This window comes from Triturus cristatus, chromosome 3_1 (assembly GCF_964204655.1).
Source record: "Triturus cristatus chromosome 3_1, aTriCri1.1, whole genome shotgun sequence".
Lineage (NCBI taxonomy): Eukaryota > Metazoa > Chordata > Amphibia > Caudata > Salamandridae > Triturus > Triturus cristatus.
The window spans coordinates 998295823-998315995 of NC_140583.1; the positions used below are offsets into that span (position 1 = coordinate 998295823).

At 49.1% G+C, this 20173-nt stretch overlaps 1 protein-coding gene across 7 annotated transcripts in view; it reads left to right on the forward strand.

Annotated features, from left to right (window-relative positions):
* Positions 1–20173, forward strand: part of WASF2 (WASP family member 2) — a 432058-nt gene that overhangs the window by 253140 nt on the left and 158745 nt on the right. For all 7 annotated transcript variants that reach the window (XM_085645690.1, XM_085645694.1, XM_085645692.1 and 4 more), the window contains one exon: positions 2124–2300. In XM_085645690.1, the coding sequence (XP_085501816.1) occupies positions 2171–2300 (130 nt within the window). In that variant the 5' untranslated portion in view covers positions 2124–2170. The remainder of the gene's footprint in view (positions 1–2123; positions 2301–20173) is intronic.

Genomic DNA, 20173 nt, shown 5'->3' on the forward strand with positions numbered 1-20173 from the left:
CTGTCAACACTCCGCCTTCTTTCGTGGAGTTTGAGTGGTGACAGTTGACAGCCTTTGACCCTCCCTGAAGTCTGCAATGTTCTTCTGGCAGTCTGGCATCCCTCCACCAAAACTCTATACGCCTGTTGTTGGGGCAAGTTTGTTGCATGGTATGCAGTAAAGCAGGTTGAGCCCCTTTCTGCTTCACTTTATCAGGTTTTTCTCTTTATTTCTTTCCCTTGCCCAGCATGGCACCTTAAAGGGTTATCTTTCTGCTATTGCTGCCTTTCTGTGGTTGCCTGACCAGCCATCCAGCTTGAAATCCCATATTGTTCATAGGTTCTTGAAAGGTGTGCGACATGCGTTTCCATCTTCTCCCTTAAACATGGCTAAGTTTGACCTTAATCTCATCCTGACATTCCTGATGTGCGCTTCCTTTGAGCCCTTGCACAAATGTCTTCTCCGGCTACTTACCATCAGGACAGTCTTCCTGGTGGCGATAACATCTGCCCAGAGGGGCGGTGAGCTTCAGGCTTGATCATCCAAGCCCCCATACCTGAACATCTACCCAGACAAGCTGGTTCTACGGACTAGAGATTCCTTTCTACTGAAAGTGGTCACTCGTTCATGTAGGCCAGTTAATCCCTCTGCCTACTTTTTACGCTCCTCCACATCCTTCTAAGGAAGAGGAGTGACATCACGGTCTGGATCCAAAAAAAGCATTGTTGTTCTACTCTTGACTGCACGCAAGAGTTCTGGGTGGATGACCATCTCTTCGTGGGGTATGCTGGTGTGAAGAAGGGAAAGGCTGTGTTGCCTATTTCCCAATGGATTGTGTTCTGCATTAAAATCTGCCATGCCCTGGCCAAGAAGCAACCCCCTGAGGGTTTTCCTGCTCATTCCACTAGAGCCAAGGCTGTGACTTCTGTTAGCATGCAAAGTCCCAGCCTTAAACATCTGCCAGGTAGCAACTCAGGCTTCCTTGCACACGTTCACAAAACACTACTGCCTGGACAGTCGGGTATGTCAAGATTGGCACTTGGCTCGTTCGATGCTGCTGATATGAAATTGTTTTGAAGACCCACCTTCGCATAGGTATTGCTTGGGTACCTATTCTAAGGTAAGGCATCTGAGTCCAGAAGTCTCTATCAAATGGACATTTGTCTCTACCAGATAATGCCTTATCTGGTAGAGACTCTGTCTAGCCACAAATGCCTTACCAGCCCACTCACCCTTCCCGCTCTGCACACGGATTTCTAGGGACAGGGCTTTCAACTTCCCAGGCCCTAGTTTTCCACACCAGTGGTCAGTGTTCTTCTTGGCTCCGTGCTCCTGGTGTGGAAAGTAGCAAAAAGCAACTGACAGCGGTACGCTGGAGGGGGGTATATAGGCACTGTGCACGTCACAGTGCAGATGCCACCTACCCGCACACAGGGGTACTGATCATGAAATATTTTCGGATCCAGTCTTGTGCCTGGGGATAATTCTAAGCTAAGGAATCTGCTGCTAGATAGTCTGTACCAGATAAGGCTTTACCAAAGGTAAGTAACTTGTCCATTATTATGTGTGCATGGTATTGACTAGCTTAAGGTTTTTGCAGCTGGCCTGCGGTGGCAATTTTAGTGGCGAGCTGGAAATGTGTGCTGTGGCGCACAAGAGCGTTGTGGAGCTGGTGGCATGCCAGGAAGGTGGACAGGACGAATAATCTCCAGGAGGCTGCTAGTAGGGACCTGCAAAAGTGTGTTGGGGGAAATATCTTGGTGACAGGCGACATGAGTGTGATCCAAGCAAGTGTGCTTTCGGCAAGCTCGAGGACTGGGCTAATAGTGTGCATGTTGTGGGTGATCTAGAACAATACTCAGCGTGAACTAAAAGTATGCTGTGGTTGAGCTAATTGAGTACTGTGGATGAACAGATTAAAGTGTTGATCGGAGGGGTATGCTGTGGGTTTGCTAGGTGATTGAACTATTGGTAAACTAAGCAACTGTGCTGATGGAGAGCTTAAAGAATGCTTTTTACTTTCTGCTCATGCTATGCACCCCTATCATTCATTTATTTTTGTTCAGTGTATTGTTTCCAGAATTATGTTCTTTACAGTTAGCCCATTCTCAATTCTCATATTTTTTTATTTTTTTTGCCATCAGGTTTCTTGATTATTTTGGACGGGGAGCTTATCCGCAGCTGAAGCAATATGCCGCTTGTGACTAGGAACATCGAGCCAAGGCACCTGTGCCGCCAGGCCCTGCCCAGCGTGCAGAGCGAGCTGGAGTGCATGACCAACATCACTCTGTCTAATGTCATCCGACAGCTGGGCAGTCTGAGTGAGTTCTGCTTTGGGCACATGGGAGGTTGCTTGAGTGAGTGCGGAGGTGTGAAGGACTCTGCCTGAGTGAATATAGGTGAAGGGGTATTGGACTATTCTGCAGGAGAACATTATGAGGGTGGAAATCTGTCCGAGTGAGTAACATTAAGGGATCTGCTGAGTTGCGTAACTCTGATCAAAGAAGGGGAAATGCTTGACTGAATTTCACTTTTTTTGCTATCTCTCACCTTGGCTTCTATTTTTATTCTTTCCTCTGCTGCAATAGTCGTGAAGCTAAGCCATGAAAAATATCCACCTAAAATCTTTACCATGTTTCTGGAGTAAGAAAAAATTGCATTGTTCAGCTTTTCTACTCTACCGATTTTCGACACTGAACTACCTTTCAATGCAGTCCTTTGGGCAATGGGGCACTCTCCATGTGCACCTATCCCCTCTGTAATGTCTCCAAGCACACACCTTTACTCATCTCACTCACTACATTTACACTCTCACCAGACACATTTCTTTACCCATATCTTTATCCTCAGAATCCCCCCCTTCTCCACACACAAATATCCACTCCTACTATTTTGCAGTAGTGGGAGACTGTTCAAGCTCAAAACTACCCTTTCTGCTTCTACCACTAGCTGTTAAATGGTGGCATATTTCCAGATACACCTGTTCACCTACTCTATTTTCTCCTCTGTACTGCAGACTCCACAAATTTCCATTCCTTCACCTCTCTCTCTTTGGACACTCTTCTGGCTTGCCTCATTGTTTTTTTCTTTTAATACTATCTTTCCTCTTCTGCCGCTCTTCCATTAGTGGTAGCAGTGGATTGGTGTTTTGTGAAATTGTGAGCACTCTTTTCTCAATTGTGGAACAACCCCAAGAACACCTTGCCACTTCTACCACTTGCCTCTCACTACAGAATACCTTCAAATCTTCAGTACAGCCATGTCTTTTCATTTTGTACTAACATCCATTGTAAGACGTGGGGAGATCTCCAGTCTATCAAGGAAAGGTCTGGTGCTGAGGAAATCTCTGTTCTAAGTTGAGATGGTTTTGCATCTTGACAGGATAATTTTCTTTCACACCTGGTGTGGTCAACTCACCAAGCAGTATCAAGCCATCCTGGCGTGGATTAGGCATATGAAGATGAACCCGTAAAGTATATTGATAGGACAAATCCCTTGTTTTGAAGGCTGAATCAGTCTCTGTCCCATGCCTCTGTACGGGTATTGCTTGGAACAATTTTTTCCCAAATCCCTACCCTCCTCCGTGCTACCTCCAGTCCATATAACGTTTTCAAACTTTAAGCCGAAGTAGGCCCTAGTTCATTTTGGGTTAATGTAAAAAGCACAAGGAGGAGGTTAAAGAGAACGAGAAACATAAATTGGTGCCAAATTTACTTTGAGAAAATTCTTGTTTGGAGATCAATACATTACGGATTACTGTCTTCTCAAGTACTAGATTTTTCTTCAGTGTTCGCAGACGCCTCTTTCTTGGGCCTGTTCATGTTTCGTATTCATGAGAGGGCTTAACCTGACTAGTTGGTTGCTGCTCCTATGTTGCAGGCTGAAATTCAAAGCCTTAGGTTTTTTACAGGATACCTTTTATTTATTTTTTTATTCCTCATATACCAAAGCGGGCATTCTAGGTGGAGAGACCCACCCTCTCTCCTCTTCCCAAGTTGTTCCGATCATGATGTTTAAGGTCCGAGGAGAGATGGGAGGGAAACACCCCTCTAGTAACGACTGTTTTCTTATTCCACTCCATTCCATTCAATCTGTTTGTTTGGCCCTTCGATGGATTGGAGACAAAGAACCAACAGTGCCCAGGTGAAAATCATTGGAATACACTCAACTGTTCCGTCATGCCACAAGAGCCGCCCAGATCTTATCGTGACTTGTACTATCACAGGCCATATCCGATTCACTTATATAAATGAGGTATTTCAAACACTCTGCGAAATTAGGAGCATTTTCACTTTTCCAGGCCTTACATGTTTCCCGTCGTGCCAGGATGATAACATAGAAAATACATTTTGAAGCCAGATCGTTCACATGGGAATGTGTAGTTAATCCAAACATGATCATCCCAGTAGTAACTACTAATTGTATGTCTAGTACCTCAGCCAAGAAGCCTTGTATTTTAAGCCAATAGCTCTTTAACATTGGGCATTCTGCAAACATATGCACATCGTCTGCGGCCAGGAGTTTGCATCTCAGGCAATAGTGTTCTAGGCTTGGGATTTTAACTAGTTTTTTTGGTGATCTATACGCTCTGTACATTGTAAAAAGGTGATTTCTTTTTAGGGGGGCAAACTTAACCACCGTGTGAAGCATCGTGAAGGAGTCCGCCCATAAATCCAAAAGGATGTTAATGTCTGGATCCATGAGATTACCCCACAACCTTTGAAGTTCGGATTCCGTCACATCCTCCACCTCAATCAAGACCCAATACCGGTGTGATATCTCTTTTTTCCATCTGCCCTTCTTACTTACTAGATCAAACTTCGGGTTTGAGGTATTAGAATTCTATGGAATGGTAGCCCACCAACCCGAAAGCTGATAATATTTAAATCTAGTAAGTGTTCCCCCGGTCATGCTCGATTTGTCTCCTTGAAGAAACTCACCTGGAGCCGCAAGAATGCAAGACAGCGCTTAGGAGTCAAAGATGGATTCAGGATCTCCTCTGCTCCAATCAGAGAGGAAACACCAGGGGAGTGGCAATTATAGTTCGAGCTAACAGTAGGATTAGGGAAGAGAAGTTTGAGACTGACTGCTCAGGTAGATGGCTGACTGCTTCTCCAGCGATAGATAGCTCACAATTTACATGCGCAGTCTACTACGGACCCAATACCGACTCTCCAGGGGCTCTTTCAAGTCTAAAAGCGAGTCTCCTAAATTATGAAACACCTATTATCTTAGGAGGGGACTTTAACCTGATCTTTAATGAAGATTTGGATCGAACTTCAAGAGTCAAATTTACCCCTCCACGTAAATCACAAACAGAACTTAAAAATATTATGAAAGACTTTAATTTACTTGACATTTGGAGGGTCAGAAATGGTAGTAGTAGAGATTATTCTTTCTATAGCCGCAGACACAGACACCATTCTAGAATAGATTTCTTTCTGTTAGACCAAATACTACCATCTGGAGTAGACACCGTATCCTATATCCCAGCCATAATCTCAGATCATTCTATGGTGGAATTAAAGATTAGATTTAAGCAAGATGATCAAGTAAGAAGGTGGACTCTAGATAGATCAATACTCTTAAAAGAGGAAGTGAAGGGGGATCTGGAGGCTGAGGTTGTTGACTTCTTTAAAATAAATAGTTGTACTGTGACAGATCAAATGGTATGGGAGACCTTTAAGGCTTGGTTGAGAGGGTATTTAACCTCTTTAACGATTAGGAGAAATGAAGTAAGAAGAAGAGAGGAAGAAGATCGCCTTACTAAAATAAAACTAAAAGAACAACAGTTGCAGAAGGCCTCATTAGAACATCAGGCTAATTTAGCTACCATACAGAATGAGCTGGATTTCCTGAGAGCTGAATATCAGGCTAACATCGATAAACCAGTCAAAGATAGATGGGATGCAAGTAAATTGCAAAACTTTTCGTACGGGGAAAAATCTGGATGACTACTTGCCTGGAAGGCCAGGTCTGATAGGGCCAGAAATTTGATCAAGGGCCTAACCATAAGCGGCACTGGGGCCATCTCCCACGACAATGATCTAATTTCTGGACAGGCAAAACGGTTCATGCAGGATCTATGTGCAGAAGAGAGTGGTCCTTTAATTCATGACGGAGTAGATTGGTTAAACCAGCTCGATTTACCACAGTTATCAGAGGCTGATAGAGGCTATTTGAGTTCAGAAATACAAGAGGGCGAAGTCTACAACCAGATAAAAAAAAATGGCAAAAGGGAAGGCAGCTGGTCCTGATGGACTTCCTGCAGAGATCTACCAAATTGGATTAGATAAAGTTGCCCCGGTTCTTACGACTTTATTTAATAAGATACTTATATTAGGTGAGATAACCCCACAAACCTGGTCAGAAGCGACAGTCACTTTGATCCTGAAACCTGATAAGGACCCCACAAATATCGAGTCGTATAGGCCAATCTCATTGCTGAACATAGACTATAAGATTTTTGCCGGAGTTCTGGCGGTGAGATGGGCTAAAGTCATAAAATCTATAGTACACGGAGACGAGAGAGGCTTTATCCCAGGCAGGCAGTTAAATGAATTAACTTTTCAGGCTATTGCCGCCATAGATGTTGCTATTGATAAAAAACTCCCCTGGACTATTGTAGCCATTGATGCAGCTAAGGCCTTTGACCAAGTTAAATGGTCATATCTATGGTCAGCCCTATCTAGTTTTGGATTCCCTGAAAATTTTATAACAGCAATCAAATCACTCTATTCTTCTCCCAGAGCAAAAATCTTGATAAATGGTTTACTTACAGATTGGGTCTATATTCCGCGTGGAACGAGACAGGGGTGTCCTCTCTCCCCTTTATTGTTCAATCTCTACATCGAACCCTTTGTTTGTCAGTTGAGAGCTGACCCTGTAATTAAACCCTTTAATATAGCGGATCTCACTTTAAAACTTGCCCTATATGCTGAAGATCTTTTAATGTTTACAGCTAACTCGGAAGAAGCCACTGAACTACCTTTCAATGCAGTCCTTTGGGCAATGGGGCACTCTCCATGTGCACCTATCCCCTCTGTAATGTCTCCAAGCACACACCTTTACTCATCTCACTCACTACATTTACACTCTCACCAGACACATTTCTTTACCCATATCTTTATCCTCAGAATCCCCCCCTTCTCCACACACAAATATCCACTCCTACTATTTTGCAGTAGTGGGAGACTGTTCAAGCTCAAAACTACCCTTTCTGCTTCTACCACTAGCTGTTAAATGGTGGCATATTTCCAGATACACCTGTTCACCTACTCTATTTTCTCCTCTGTACTGCAGACTCCACAAATTTCCATTCCTTCACCTCTCTCTCTTTGGACACTCTTCTGGCTTGCCTCATTGTTTTTTTCTTTTAATACTATCTTTCCTCTTCTGCCGCTCTTCCATTAGTGGTAGCAGTGGATTGGTGTTTTGTGAAATTGTGAGCACTCTTTTCTCAATTGTGGAACAACCCCAAGAACACCTTGCCACTTCTACCACTTGCCTCTCACTACAGAATACCTTCAAATCTTCAGTACAGCCATGTCTTTTCATTTTGTACTAACATCCATTGTAAGACGTGGGGAGATCTCCAGTCTATCAAGGAAAGGTCTGGTGCTGAGGAAATCTCTGTTCTAAGTTGAGATGGTTTTGCATCTTGACAGGATAATTGTCTTTCACACCTGGTGTGGTCAACTCACCAAGCAGTATCAAGCCATCCTGGCGTGGATTAGGCATATGAAGATGAACCCGTAAAGTATATTGATAGGACAAATCCCTTGTTTTGAAGGCTGAATCAGTCTCTGTCCCATGCCTCTGTACGGGTATTGCTTGGAACAATTTTTTCCCAAATCCCTACCCTCCTCCGTGCTACCTCCAGTCCATATAACGTTTTCAAACTTTAAGCCGAAGTAGGCCCTAGTTCATTTTGGGTTAATGTAAAAAGCACAAGGAGGAGGTTAAAGAGAACGAGAAACATAAATTGGTGCCAAATTTACTTTGAGAAAATTCTTGTTTGGAGATCAATACATTACGGATTACTGTCTTCTCAAGTACTAGATTTTTCTTCAGTGTTCGCAGACGCCTCTTTCTTGGGCCTGTTCATGTTTCGTATTCATGAGAGGGCTTAACCTGACTAGTTGGTTGCTGCTCCTATGTTGCAGGCTGAAATTCAAAGCCTTAGGTTTTTTACAGGATACCTTTTATTTATTTTTTTATTCCTCATATACCAAAGCGGGCATTCTAGGTGGAGAGACCCACCCTCTCTCCTCTTCCCAAGTTGTTCCGATCATGATGTTTAAGGTCCGAGGAGAGATGGGAGGGAAACACCCCTCTAGTAACGACTGTTTTCTTATTCCACTCCATTCCATTCAATCTGTTTGTTTGGCCCTTCGATGGATTGGAGACAAAGAACCAACAGTGCCCAGGTGAAAATCATTGGAATACACTCAACTGTTCCGTCATGCCACAAGAGCCGCCCAGATCTTATCGTGACTTGTACTATCACAGGCCATATCCGATTCACTTATATAAATGAGGTATTTCAAACACTCTGCGAAATTAGGAGCATTTTCACTTTTCCAGGCCTTACATGTTTCCCGTCGTGCCAGGATGATAACATAGAAAATACATTTTGAAGCCAGATCGTTCACATGGGAATGTGTAGTTAATCCAAACATGATCATCCCAGTAGTAACTACTAATTGTATGTCTAGTACCTCAGCCAAGAAGCCTTGTATTTTAAGCCAATAGCTCTTTAACATTGGGCATTCTGCAAACATATGCACATCGTCTGCGGCCAGGAGTTTGCATCTCAGGCAATAGTGTTCTAGGCTTGGGATTTTAACTAGTTTTTTTGGTGATCTATACGCTCTGTACATTGTAAAAAGGTGATTTCTTTTTAGGGGGGCAAACTTAACCACCGTGTGAAGCATCGTGAAGGAGTCCGCCCATAAATCCAAAAGGATGTTAATGTCTGGATCCATGAGATTACCCCACAACCTTTGAAGTTCGGATTCCGTCACATCCTCCACCTCAATCAAGACCCAATACCGGTGTGATATCTCTTTTTTCCATCTGCCCTTCTTACTTACTAGATCAAACTTCGGGTTTGAGGTATTAGAATTCTATGGAATGGTAGCCCACCAACCCGAAAGCTGATAATATTTAAATCTAGTAAGTGTTCCCCCGGTCATGCTCGATTTGTCTCCTTGAAGAAACTCACCTGGAGCCGCAAGAATGCAAGACAGCGCTTAGGAGTCAAAGATGGATTCAGGATCTCCTCTGCTCCAATCAGAGAGGAAACACCAGGGGAGTGGCAATTATAGTTCGAGCTAACAGTAGGATTAGGGAAGAGAAGTTTGAGACTGACTGCTCAGGTAGATGGCTGACTGCTTCTCTAGCGATAGATAGCTCACAATTTACATGCGCAGTCTACTACGGACCCAATACCGACTCTCCAGGGGCTCTTTCAAGTCTAAAAGCGAGTCTCCTAAATTATGAAACACCTATTATCTTAGGAGGGGACTTTAACCTGATCTTTAATGAAGATTTGGATCGAACTTCAAGAGTCAAATTTACCCCTCCACGTAAATCACAAACAGAACTTAAAAATATTATGAAAGACTTTAATTTACTTGACATTTGGAGGGTCAGAAATGGTAGTAGTAGAGATTATTCTTTCTATAGCCGCAGACACAGACACCATTCTAGAATAGATTTCTTTCTGTTAGACCAAATACTACCATCTGGAGTAGACACCGTATCCTATATCCCAGCCATAATCTCAGATCATTCTATGGTGGAATTAAAGATTAGATTTAAGCAAGATGATCAAGTAAGAAGGTGGACTCTAGATAGATCAATACTCTTAAAAGAGGAAGTGAAGGGGGATCTGGAGGCTGAGGTTGTTGACTTCTTTAAAATAAATAGTTGTACTGTGACAGATCAAATGGTATGGGAGACCTTTAAGGCTTGGTTGAGAGGGTATTTAACCTCTTTAACGATTAGGAGAAATAAAGTAAGAAGAAGAGAGGAAGAAGATCGCCTTACTAAAATAAAACTAAAAGAACAACAGTTGCAGAAGGCCTCATTAGAACATCAGGCTAATTTAGCTACCATACAGAATGAGCTGGATTTCCTGAGAGCTGAATATCAGGCTAACATCGATAAACCAGTCAAAGATAGATGGGATGCAAGTAAATTGCAAAACTTTTCGTACGGGGAAAAATCTGGATGACTACTTGCCTGGAAGGCCAGGTCTGATAGGGCCAGAAATTTGATCAAGGGCCTAACCATAAGCGGCACTGGGGCCATCTCCCACGACAATGATCTAATTTCTGGACAGGCAAAACGGTTCATGCAGGATCTATGTGCAGAAGAGAGTGGTCCTTTAATTCATGACGCAGTAGATTGGTTAAACCAGCTCGATTTACCACAGTTATCAGAGGCTGATAGAGGCTATTTGAGTTCAGAAATACAAGAGGGCGAAGTCTACAACCAGATAAAAAAAAATGGCAAAAGGGAAGGCAGCTGGTCCTGATGGACTTCCTGCAGAGATCTACCAAATTGGATTAGATAAAGTTGCCCCGGTTCTTACGACTTTATTTAATAAGATACTTATATTAGGTGAGATAACCCCACAAACCTGGTCAGAAGCGACAGTCACTTTGATCCTGAAACCTGATAAGGACCCCACAAATATCGAGTCGTATAGGCCAATCTCATTGCTGAACATAGACTATAAGATTTTTGCCGGAGTTCTGGCGGTGAGATGGGCTAAAGTCATAAAATCTATAGTACACGGAGACGAGAGAGGCTTTATCCCAGGCAGGCAGTTAAATGAATTAACTTTTCAGGCTATTGCCGCCATAGATGTTGCTATTGATAAAAAACTCCCCTGGACTATTGTAGCCATTGATGCAGCTAAGGCCTTTGACCAAGTTAAATGGTCATATCTATGGTCAGCCCTATCTAGTTTTGGATTCCCTGAAAATTTTATAACAGCAATCAAATCACTCTATTCTTCTCCCAGAGAAAAATCTTGATAAATGGTTTACTTACAGATTGGGTCTATATTCCGCGTGGAACGAGACAGGGGTGTCCTCTCTCCCCTTTATTGTTCAATCTCTACATCGAACCCTTTGTTTGTCAGTTGAGAGCTGACCCTGTAATTAAACCCTTTAATATAGCGGATCTCACTTTAAAACTTGCCCTATATGCTGAAGATCTTTTAATGTTTACAGCTAACTCGGAAGAAGCCATTCCCAGGTTATTTGATCAGGCAGAGTCCTTTGGGAAGATATCAGGCTATGATCAATAAAGAAAAAACTGAGATCATGCAATGGAATCAGGAGGTGGCAGCTCCAGATGCAAAGTTATGCATGAGGTATCTCGGAATACATCTAGCTCAGAATATCTCAGAGATACCAAAAGAAAACCTAAGTAGAGTTTACAAGGACGTGTGCAGCCTCCTGCAACGTTGCTCAGGCCTCCCGCTGAACATCTTTGGGAGAGTGAATTTAATCAAGATGATTATTCTACCTAAAATCACTTTCTTGTTTAACTCTATCCCATTAATGTTTAGCCCATTTGACATAGCCAAACTCCAGGGGAAAATAGGCTCTTTTATCTGGAACACAAAGACATCGAGAATCTCCTGGAAGAAAATGAGGAGAACTCTGAAAATGGGAGGGTTAGCCTTACCGGACTTACTTATATACTGCTATTCCTTCCATTTTAAAAACTTTAGACTTCTGGCGGGTAAGACAGACGCCTCCTCTCTAGGTTTATTGTTCCAGGCGCTCCTTCATGGTATCCCACAAGGGCAGGAATATTTTTTATTTAAATACGGTGATCCTAAATACTACAAAAGGGTGAGATTAAAAATTTTAGGTACCGCACTGAAGAACTGGATGTATGTTAGGAGAAGATTAGGCATCCCTTATTATGCCCTTAAGGCCCCTATATGGGATTCACCAGGGACACCAGATTGTCTTAAGGATAAGCTTTCATCTCCCCTTAAAACAGCAGGATTAATATATCGGAGTGATATGCAGAGACTCAGAGCTCCTAGATTGATACCTTGGTTGTATCATTATCTTGAAACTACATCCTCCAAATACTTCTTCAATTAGGATCCACTATGTTTTTCATACAGATATGCAGATGCCACAAAGCATGTGTTAACAATTTTTGAATGCAAGTTCTTCTCTTCTTTCTTTTTCTTCAGTCCCTCCTGCTGATTTAAAAACAAGCCAAATCCAGAACCGGCACTCGCATCCATGGTGGATTTCCTACATAAAAAAATATTTTCAAGCTGAACCTCAAACAAATGACCATGAAACCTAGAGTCTAGTCGTGCTACAGATTGCAGACATTCACCACAAAGGAGACACTCATACCAAGCAATACACCCTTGTTAGAAGTGCGACCTCCGGGGAGTCAGAGGGTGTCGGACTGACCACCCCGAGAGGCACCGTTCCGTAAGGATGCAGCCGAGCGCCGCTGAGAAGCCTCCTGGGCGAGGTCCTTCTCCTAGGATCGTACAGCCAAGTAATCCCCTCCCACCACAAAGGGACACAACCAGGGTATCAATGCTCACAAGTCGTTTATCATAATTAAAGGTAGGTCTCCGTAGGCAATATTTACAGGTGGATCCAGGGATCCAAAAGAGTCTCAGGGTTTGGTTAGGAACGGGGGTAGCGGGACAGTCTCAATATCAGCCCGGGACGTAGTCCGCAGGGTTCGAGGCATCACTTCGGTGAGGTCGAGCCGCGATGAGGTCAGCAGGGCTCCGATGTTCCGTGAGGGTCTTCTTCTCAGCAAGGGGGAGGCGCGACGACGTCAGCAGGGCTCGAGTTCTCAGTTCCAGGCAATGAGTCTTTCTCCGTAGGGTCAGCCGCGATCCGATCAGCAGGGCTCTGGACTCCAGGATACAACTGCCGTCCTGGTTGTGGGCTGCCCCAGATATATGGCTGGAGCCCTTTGATGTCCGGACCCTCGCGCCTGGGGGGCCGGAGGGGCCGGGATGAGAGAGTCCAGACACCCAGCGGGGGGGGTGGAGCCATCGCCCAGGGAGGCCGGAGGGCGTTCGGGCCCAGGTGTCGGGGGCCGGCGGGAGGCCCCATCGAAACTCCCCTCCTCCGGGATCTGTGAAGTGGCCACTCGACCCCCTTGGGTCGGGTCTTGGCGCCTTGATGTTGGGGCTTCGCATGGACCGAGGCCCGGGCGGGCCGCGTCGCGAAGGCTGGTGCGGGTAGTGGGGTACAAGCTCGGGGGGGCCCCGAAGGGTTGGGGTTGCCCCCGTTTGGTTTGGTAGGAGGGTTCGGGACCACGCCACGAGGCCGGATCCAACAGGCGTCCCCCCCCCCCCCCCCCCCCCCCAGCGGAAGGCAGGGAGAGTCACCCATCTTCTTGGGTGTTCTCCTCGCCGAGGCGGAAGAAGCGGGCTAGGCCGTCGGCGTTGGCGTGGTCGTTGCCGGGCCGATGGTCTACAGTGAAGTCCATCCCCTGCAGGGAGATCGACCATCGCAACAACTTCGGGTTCTCGCCTCTCATCTGCATTAACCACCGCAAGGGCCGGTGGTCGGTTTGGACCCGGAAGTGGGTGCCGAAGAGGTAGGGCCGGAGCTTCTTGAGGGCCCACACCACGGCGAAGGCCTCTCGTTCAATGGTTCTCCATCTTTGCTCCCGGGGCAGCAGGCGCCGGCTGATGAAGGCCACCGGCTGGTCAATCCCCTCAGAGTTCACTTGGGACAAGACAGCCCCGATTCCGTATTCCGAGGCATCAGTCTGTACCACGAACTCTTTGCTGTAGTCGGGAGCTTGTAGCATGGGGGCGGTACACATCGCTGTCTTGAGGGTCTCGAAGGCCGCCTGACAGAGGGGCGTCCAGTGCACCTTCTTTGGTTGCTTCTTTGAGGTGGGCTCCGTGAGGGGGCCCACAATGCTTCCGTAGTTCTTAATGTACCGCCTGTAATAGCCCGTGAGTCCCAGGAAGGCCCTCACAGCGGTTTGGGTGGCTGGGGGCTGCCAGGCCATGATGGCGTCGATCTTTGGCTGGAGGGGAGCCACATGGCCGCTCCCCACTTGATGTCCTAGATAGGTTACGGATCCCTGCCCTAACTGACATTTGCTGGCTTTTATTGTGAGCCCGGCCCTTTGGAGGGCGGTCAGAACCTCCCAGAGGTGCCTCAGGTGTTCGGCCCAGTGGCTGCTGAACACCGCAATATCGTCCAGGTAGGCGGCGCTGAACGCTTCTAGGCCGGCCAGTACCTTGTTCACTAGTCTTTGGAAGGTCGCCGGGGCATTCTTCATGCCGAAGGGCATCACTCGGAAGTGGTAGTGGCCATCGGGGGTGGAGAAAGCAGAACGCTCTTGGGCGCCCGGGGTGAGCCTGATCTGCCAGTATCCGGCGGTGAGGTCAAAGGTGCTAAGGTAGCGGGCTGCTCCCAGGCGGTCGATCAGTTCATCTGCCCAAGGAATGGGATGGGCATCGGTTTTGGTGACGGCATTTAATCCCCGATAGTCCACGCAAAACCGGAGCTCCGGGGTGGTGCCCGGGGCGGCAGCTTTCGGCACCAGGACCACAGGGCTGGCCCAGGGACTGTCGGAGGGCTCGATGACCCCCAGGGCCAACATCTTGGAGGCCTCGGCGTGGATGCAGGCCCGCACCCGGTCGGGGACTCGGTAGGCTCTGTGTCGCACGGGGGGGCTGTCCCCGGTGTCGACGTCGTGGACGCACCATCGGGTGACTCCGGGAGTGAGGGAGAAGAGAGCAGCGAAGTGATGCAGCAGTCCTTGACACTCTTGGTGCTGCTCAGCAGTCAGGGTGGCGGAGAGGATGACTACCTCTACGGAGCTGTCCTTTTCGGAGGTTCTCAGGAGGTCGGGTAGGGGCTCGAAGTCGTCCTCTGCCCCATCGTCTGTAGCCATCAGCAGGCTAAGTTCCGTTCGGGCAAAGTGGGGTTTGAGCCTGTTGGCGTGGAGAACCCGAAGGGGGTTCCTGGGGGACTCCATGTCGACCAGGTAGGTGACGGGGCTCTTTTTCTCTACCACCTTGAAGGGCCCGGTCCATTTGTCCTGGAGAGCACAAGGGTCAACGGGCGACATGACCCAGACCTGCTGGCCTGGCTCGAACTCGATGGAGGAGGCGTTCTGGTCATACCAGCGTTTCATTTCCTCCTGGCTGGCCTCGAGGTTGGCTTCGGCCAGTTCCCTCAATTTCCGGGTTTGATTCCGCAGGGTCAGGAGGTACCGGTAGACGTCGGGTCGGAGCATCCTGGACGGTAGTCTCCCAGCCTTCTTTGACCAGGCTGAGGGGGCCCCGGACAGGGTGTCCGTACAAGAGTTCGAAGGGGCTGAACCCCAGAGACTTCTGTGGGTCCTTCCGATAGGCAAACAGGATGCAGGGCAGCAGGACGTCCCATTTGCATCTTAGGGGCTCCTCCAGGCCCTTGATCATTCCTTTCAATGTCCTGTTAAATCGTTCGACTAGTCCGTTCCCCTGGGGGTGGTACGGGGTGGTGAACTTGTAGGTGACCCCGCATTGTTGCCACAGGGACCGCATATATTTTGAGATGAAGTTCGTGCCTCGGTCGCTCACGACCTCCCGGGGGAAACCCACTCTGGAGAATATTCCCATTAAGGCCCGGGCCGTCACTGTTCGGAGAGGGATGGCCTCAGGGTATCGGGTGGCATGATCGACCAGGACGAGGATGAAGCGATGTCCTTGGGAGGTTCGGGGGTCCAGAGGCCCCACGATGTCGATCCCTACCCGCTCGAACTGGGTGTTTACTATTGGAAAGGGTTGGAGAGGGGCTTTAACTTTTCCCCCACTCTTCCCGCTGGCTTGGCAGGTCGGGCAGGTGCGGCAATGATTGTCCACGTCCTTCCGCATTCGGGGCCAGTAGAAGTGGGTCACCAGGCGGCTGTAGGTTTTGTCTTGCCCCAGGTGCCCGGCGAGTGGCACATCATGCGCCAGATTGAGGAGGAAGTCTCTGAATCGGAGGGGGACCACCAGCACTCGGCCGGCCCCCAGTTCTGCGGTCTTCTGCTCGCTGTAGAGGAGGTCATTGTCCCAATAGACCCAGTGGGTCCCCGTTTGTTCTCCGGTGACCTGGGCGGCTGCTTGCTGTCGGGTCCCTTCGAGGGAGGGGCAGGTTTTCTGTTCTTGGCGCAACTGCTCCCTGGTGAGGCCACCTTCTTGGCGCCATTGGGCGAGTTCGGGTAGGTCGCCGAGTGCGGCGACCTCGTCCGGGGGGATTTCTGGCGGCCCGGACTGAGCGTCGGCTTTTTCTTCGACGGAGGGGGGTGGCGGTTCGCGCCACTCTGGCTCTTCGGGGGGAGCAGGTATGCTCAACTTTGGCCCAGGCGGTCGTGGACCGGGTGGTTGCGCAAACCCACTCGGGCAGTCCCAGCATTCCCAGATGCTCTCGGCGCTCGACGTGGGCCCAGGGGGATCTTTCCAGGTCGTTCCCCAGGAGGCAGTCTACGGGGGCGTCGTCGCGGACAGTCACCTTCAGCATGTCCGACCCTTCCCCCCCCCCCCCCCACTCGAAGGGAATCCGGGCCATCTGGCACAAGCTCTCTGTGTTGTCTGCTGACCGGACGGGGCACAGTACATTAGGCATGATTTGTTCGGGGGTCACCAAGTGGCAGCGGACGGCTGTCACGCTGGCTCCGGTGTCGCGGAGGGCTTCGGCCCGGCGTCCATTAATGTTGACCCACTGTTCGTACTTCTGGGTGTTGCTCGGGATGGGAGCCCGGGGCAGCATTTCCCGGCTGCCCAGGCATACCAAGGCCATGGCGGCGGTTTCCCATTCGGTTGGCTCTGCGTCGTCGTTCTCTTCATCTTCTCCCCCTTCTCCCAGGGCCGCAGCCGCCAGCTGGCGGGGGGGGGGGGGGTGGCCCGGTGTTCCCGGCTCGTCGGTTCACGGGGCAGGTCGGGTCACTGGCATAGTGCCCTGGCTGTTGGCAGTTGTAGCACGTTACCGTCGGTCGAGGCCCTGGTCGGGCTAGGGGGGGGGTCCCTCTTCGGGCGAGGGACGGGGACGTGCGGTTCGGGGGCGGTCCCCGGGGAGGACTCCGGGGCGGCCCTGCTGGAAAGTCTCTGTTTCGGTTTGATTCCCCTCCTCCGCCGCGCTGGCGGGGGTCCCCGGGTTGTTCCGCTGGTATTCCCCCATCGACTTCCGAGGGACCCGGGTGTTCACCCATCGATCGGCCTCGGCGGCGAGCTTCCGCGGCTCGGTCAGTTTGCTGTCGAGGAGGTGCTGTCTCAGCTCGATGAAGCAGTTGTTGGAGAGGTGCTCCCATACAATGAGGTCGAACAGCTGTTCGTAGGAGGTGACTTTGCTGCCCTTGATCCACACTTCCAGGGCTCTGCTGAAAAAGTCTACGTAGCTCGGTACCGGGGAGCTTCCTGCAGTCCCAGAAGTGCTGGCGGTACATCTCTGGGGTGAGACCATAGCGGGTGAGCAGGGCCTCCTTCATATGGTCATAAGAGGTCATCACTGCGTCTGGGAGTTGTAGTAGAGTGTCTCTGCCTTCGCTGAGGAACCGTCCCCATAGGCCGGCACCCCAATCTTTCCGGGGTACCCGATGGGCGGTCATGGCTACCTCGTAGGCCTTGAACCATTGTTGGATGTCGTCGTTCTTGTAGTACTCTTTGACGACATCCTTGGGGATATGTACCTTCGCCTCGGCCGGCGGAGGGTGGTCCCTGGTTCCGGGGGCGCCGGTCTCTCCATTTTTGGACTTAATTTCAAGTTCTTTAAGGCCCCGCTCATGCTCGAGGGTTAGCCTCCTCTCTTCCAGTTCTCGGTGCCGTTTTTTCTCCTCTATTTCTTCTTGCAACCGTAGTTGTTCTAGGGCCAATTTCTTTTCTGCTAGTAGGAGTTCGCCGTCCAAGCGGAGTCGGGCGAGCTCTAACTCGTGGGTCCGGACCCTCTCCCGTTCTCGCATCTCTTCCGGGGAGAGGCCGGTCTCCATGCTAGTTCTTCTCCCATCTGCTGGGGATGCGGCTGGTTGCTGGTGCAAGCTTGGCACCGGGTTTTCTTCGGTTTGGGGGGGAGCCGCTTCGGGCTCTACCCAGGCCCTTAGGGCTTTCTGCAGGTCTTCTTTTGTGTTTAATCCGGTGGTCGCGATGCCTTTGTCTCTACAAAACTGTTTTAATTCCTTATGGGTATATTCCTCCAACCGTTCTTGTTGGAACTCCGCGGTTGGGGTGGTCTCTTGGTTGCTCATAGTTACTCTGTGTCTGGGTAGGTAGTGGGTGAGTTACTCGCTGTACGATTTGCGTCGGGCTCGGATCGCATCGCTGGCCACCAATGTTAGAAGGGCGACCTCTGGGGAGTCAGAGGGTGTCGGACTGACCACCCCGATAGGCACCGTTCCGTAAGGATGCAGCCGAGCGCCGCTGAGAAGCCTCCTGGGCGAGGTCCTTCTCCTAGGATCGTACAGCCAAGTAATCCCCTCCCACCACAAAGGGACACAACCAGGGTATCAATGCTCACAAGTCGTTTATCAGAATTAAAGGTAGGTCTCCGTAGGCAATATTTACAGGTGGATCCAGGGATCCAAAAGAGTCTCAGGGTTTGGTTAGGAACGGGGGTAGCGGGACAGTCTCAATATCAGCCCGGGACGTAGTCCGCAGGTTTCGAGGGATCACTTCGGTGAGGTCGAGCCGCGACGAGGTCAGCAGGGCTCTGGTGGTTGCTTCAGCGAGGTCGAGCCGCGACGAGGTCAGCAGGGCTCCGATGTTCCGTGAGGGTCTTCTTCTCAGCAAGGGGGAGCCGCGACGACGTCAGCAGGGCTCGAGTTCTCAGTTCCAGGCAATGAGTCTTTCTCCGTAGGGTCAGCCGCGATCCGATCAGCAGGGCTCTGGACTCCAGGATACAACTGCCGTCCTGGTTGTGGGCTGCCACAGATATATGGCTGGAGCCCTTTGATGTCCGGACCCTCGCGCCTGGGGGGCCGGGATGAGAGAGTCCAGACACCCAGCGGGGGGGGGTGGAGCCATCGCCCAGGGAGGCCGGAGGGCGTTCGGGCCCAGGTGTCGGGGGCCGGCGGGAGGCCCCATCGAAACTCCCCTCCTCCGGGATCTGTGAAGTGGCCACTCGATCCCCTTGGGTCGGGTCTTGGCGCCTTGATGTTGGGGCTTCGCAGGGACTGAGACCCGGGCGGGCCGCGTCTCGAAGGCTGGTGCGGGTAGCGGGGTACAAGCTCGGGGGGCCCCGAAGGGTTGGGGTTGCCCCCGTTTGGTCTGGTAGGAGGGTTCGGGACCACGCCACGAGGTCGGGTCCAACAACCCTCTTTTGACAGAGTATAGAACCATGAGCCTTTTCTTCATCTCGGTCTCCGCAGGATTTCCTCCAGACTGTGCAAATCCTTTCAGAAGTACCATTTGTCTTCGATCAAGCAGCTTTTCTGTGCATAAAGCGAACCTTGTTCAGAACCTCTCGTATCTAATCCCTGATCCTTTAAGTACAAAGCACCCAAAAGTGAACCTTTGATCATTAACACCAATTTACATATACAAGGCAGTTACAATCTGCTGCTTTTAATTGCATCTGAGGAAAAAGATCCTTCATCTATTTTGGGTTGGATACTGTTTGCGTGCAAGAAGTGCACCCTCTCTTACACACAGACTCTGCTTCTGTAATGGCATGTTCCTTCTACAGAATAGGTCTAGTCTTGAAAGCGTTTACACCACGTCTTCCTCCTGAAGTTGTGTGGGGGAAGCGGCTGCCTCACAGAAGTTGACTGACTTAGCTGCTTGATATGTATGAAAAGGCATGCTTGATTATGCACATTTTATTTAAACAGTGATGTGCAATGTAAGGTCATGGACTAACCCTTTCCAGACCGTCTTATAGGAATGCCGAAATGTAGTATTATCTGGTAAATCATTGAGCACGATTTGTTCTTCTCCTCGAAAGCATGGTGGATGCCATCTTTCCTGGGTATTCAGAGCTTTTATGACTGTACAGCTGTCTAAATAGAAATAATGTGCCTCAAACCAAAGCAGAATACTTGCTCTAAACCAAAATCTGCAGCAATATAGCACAACTTGGGTACTCTTGTGGTTACGGGACTTGTACAGTGCTCAATTACTTTCAGTACTAACAGTACCCATGCACTGAATCACTGCAGAGAGAGAGAGCATGCATAAACAATTGGTGATACTATAAAG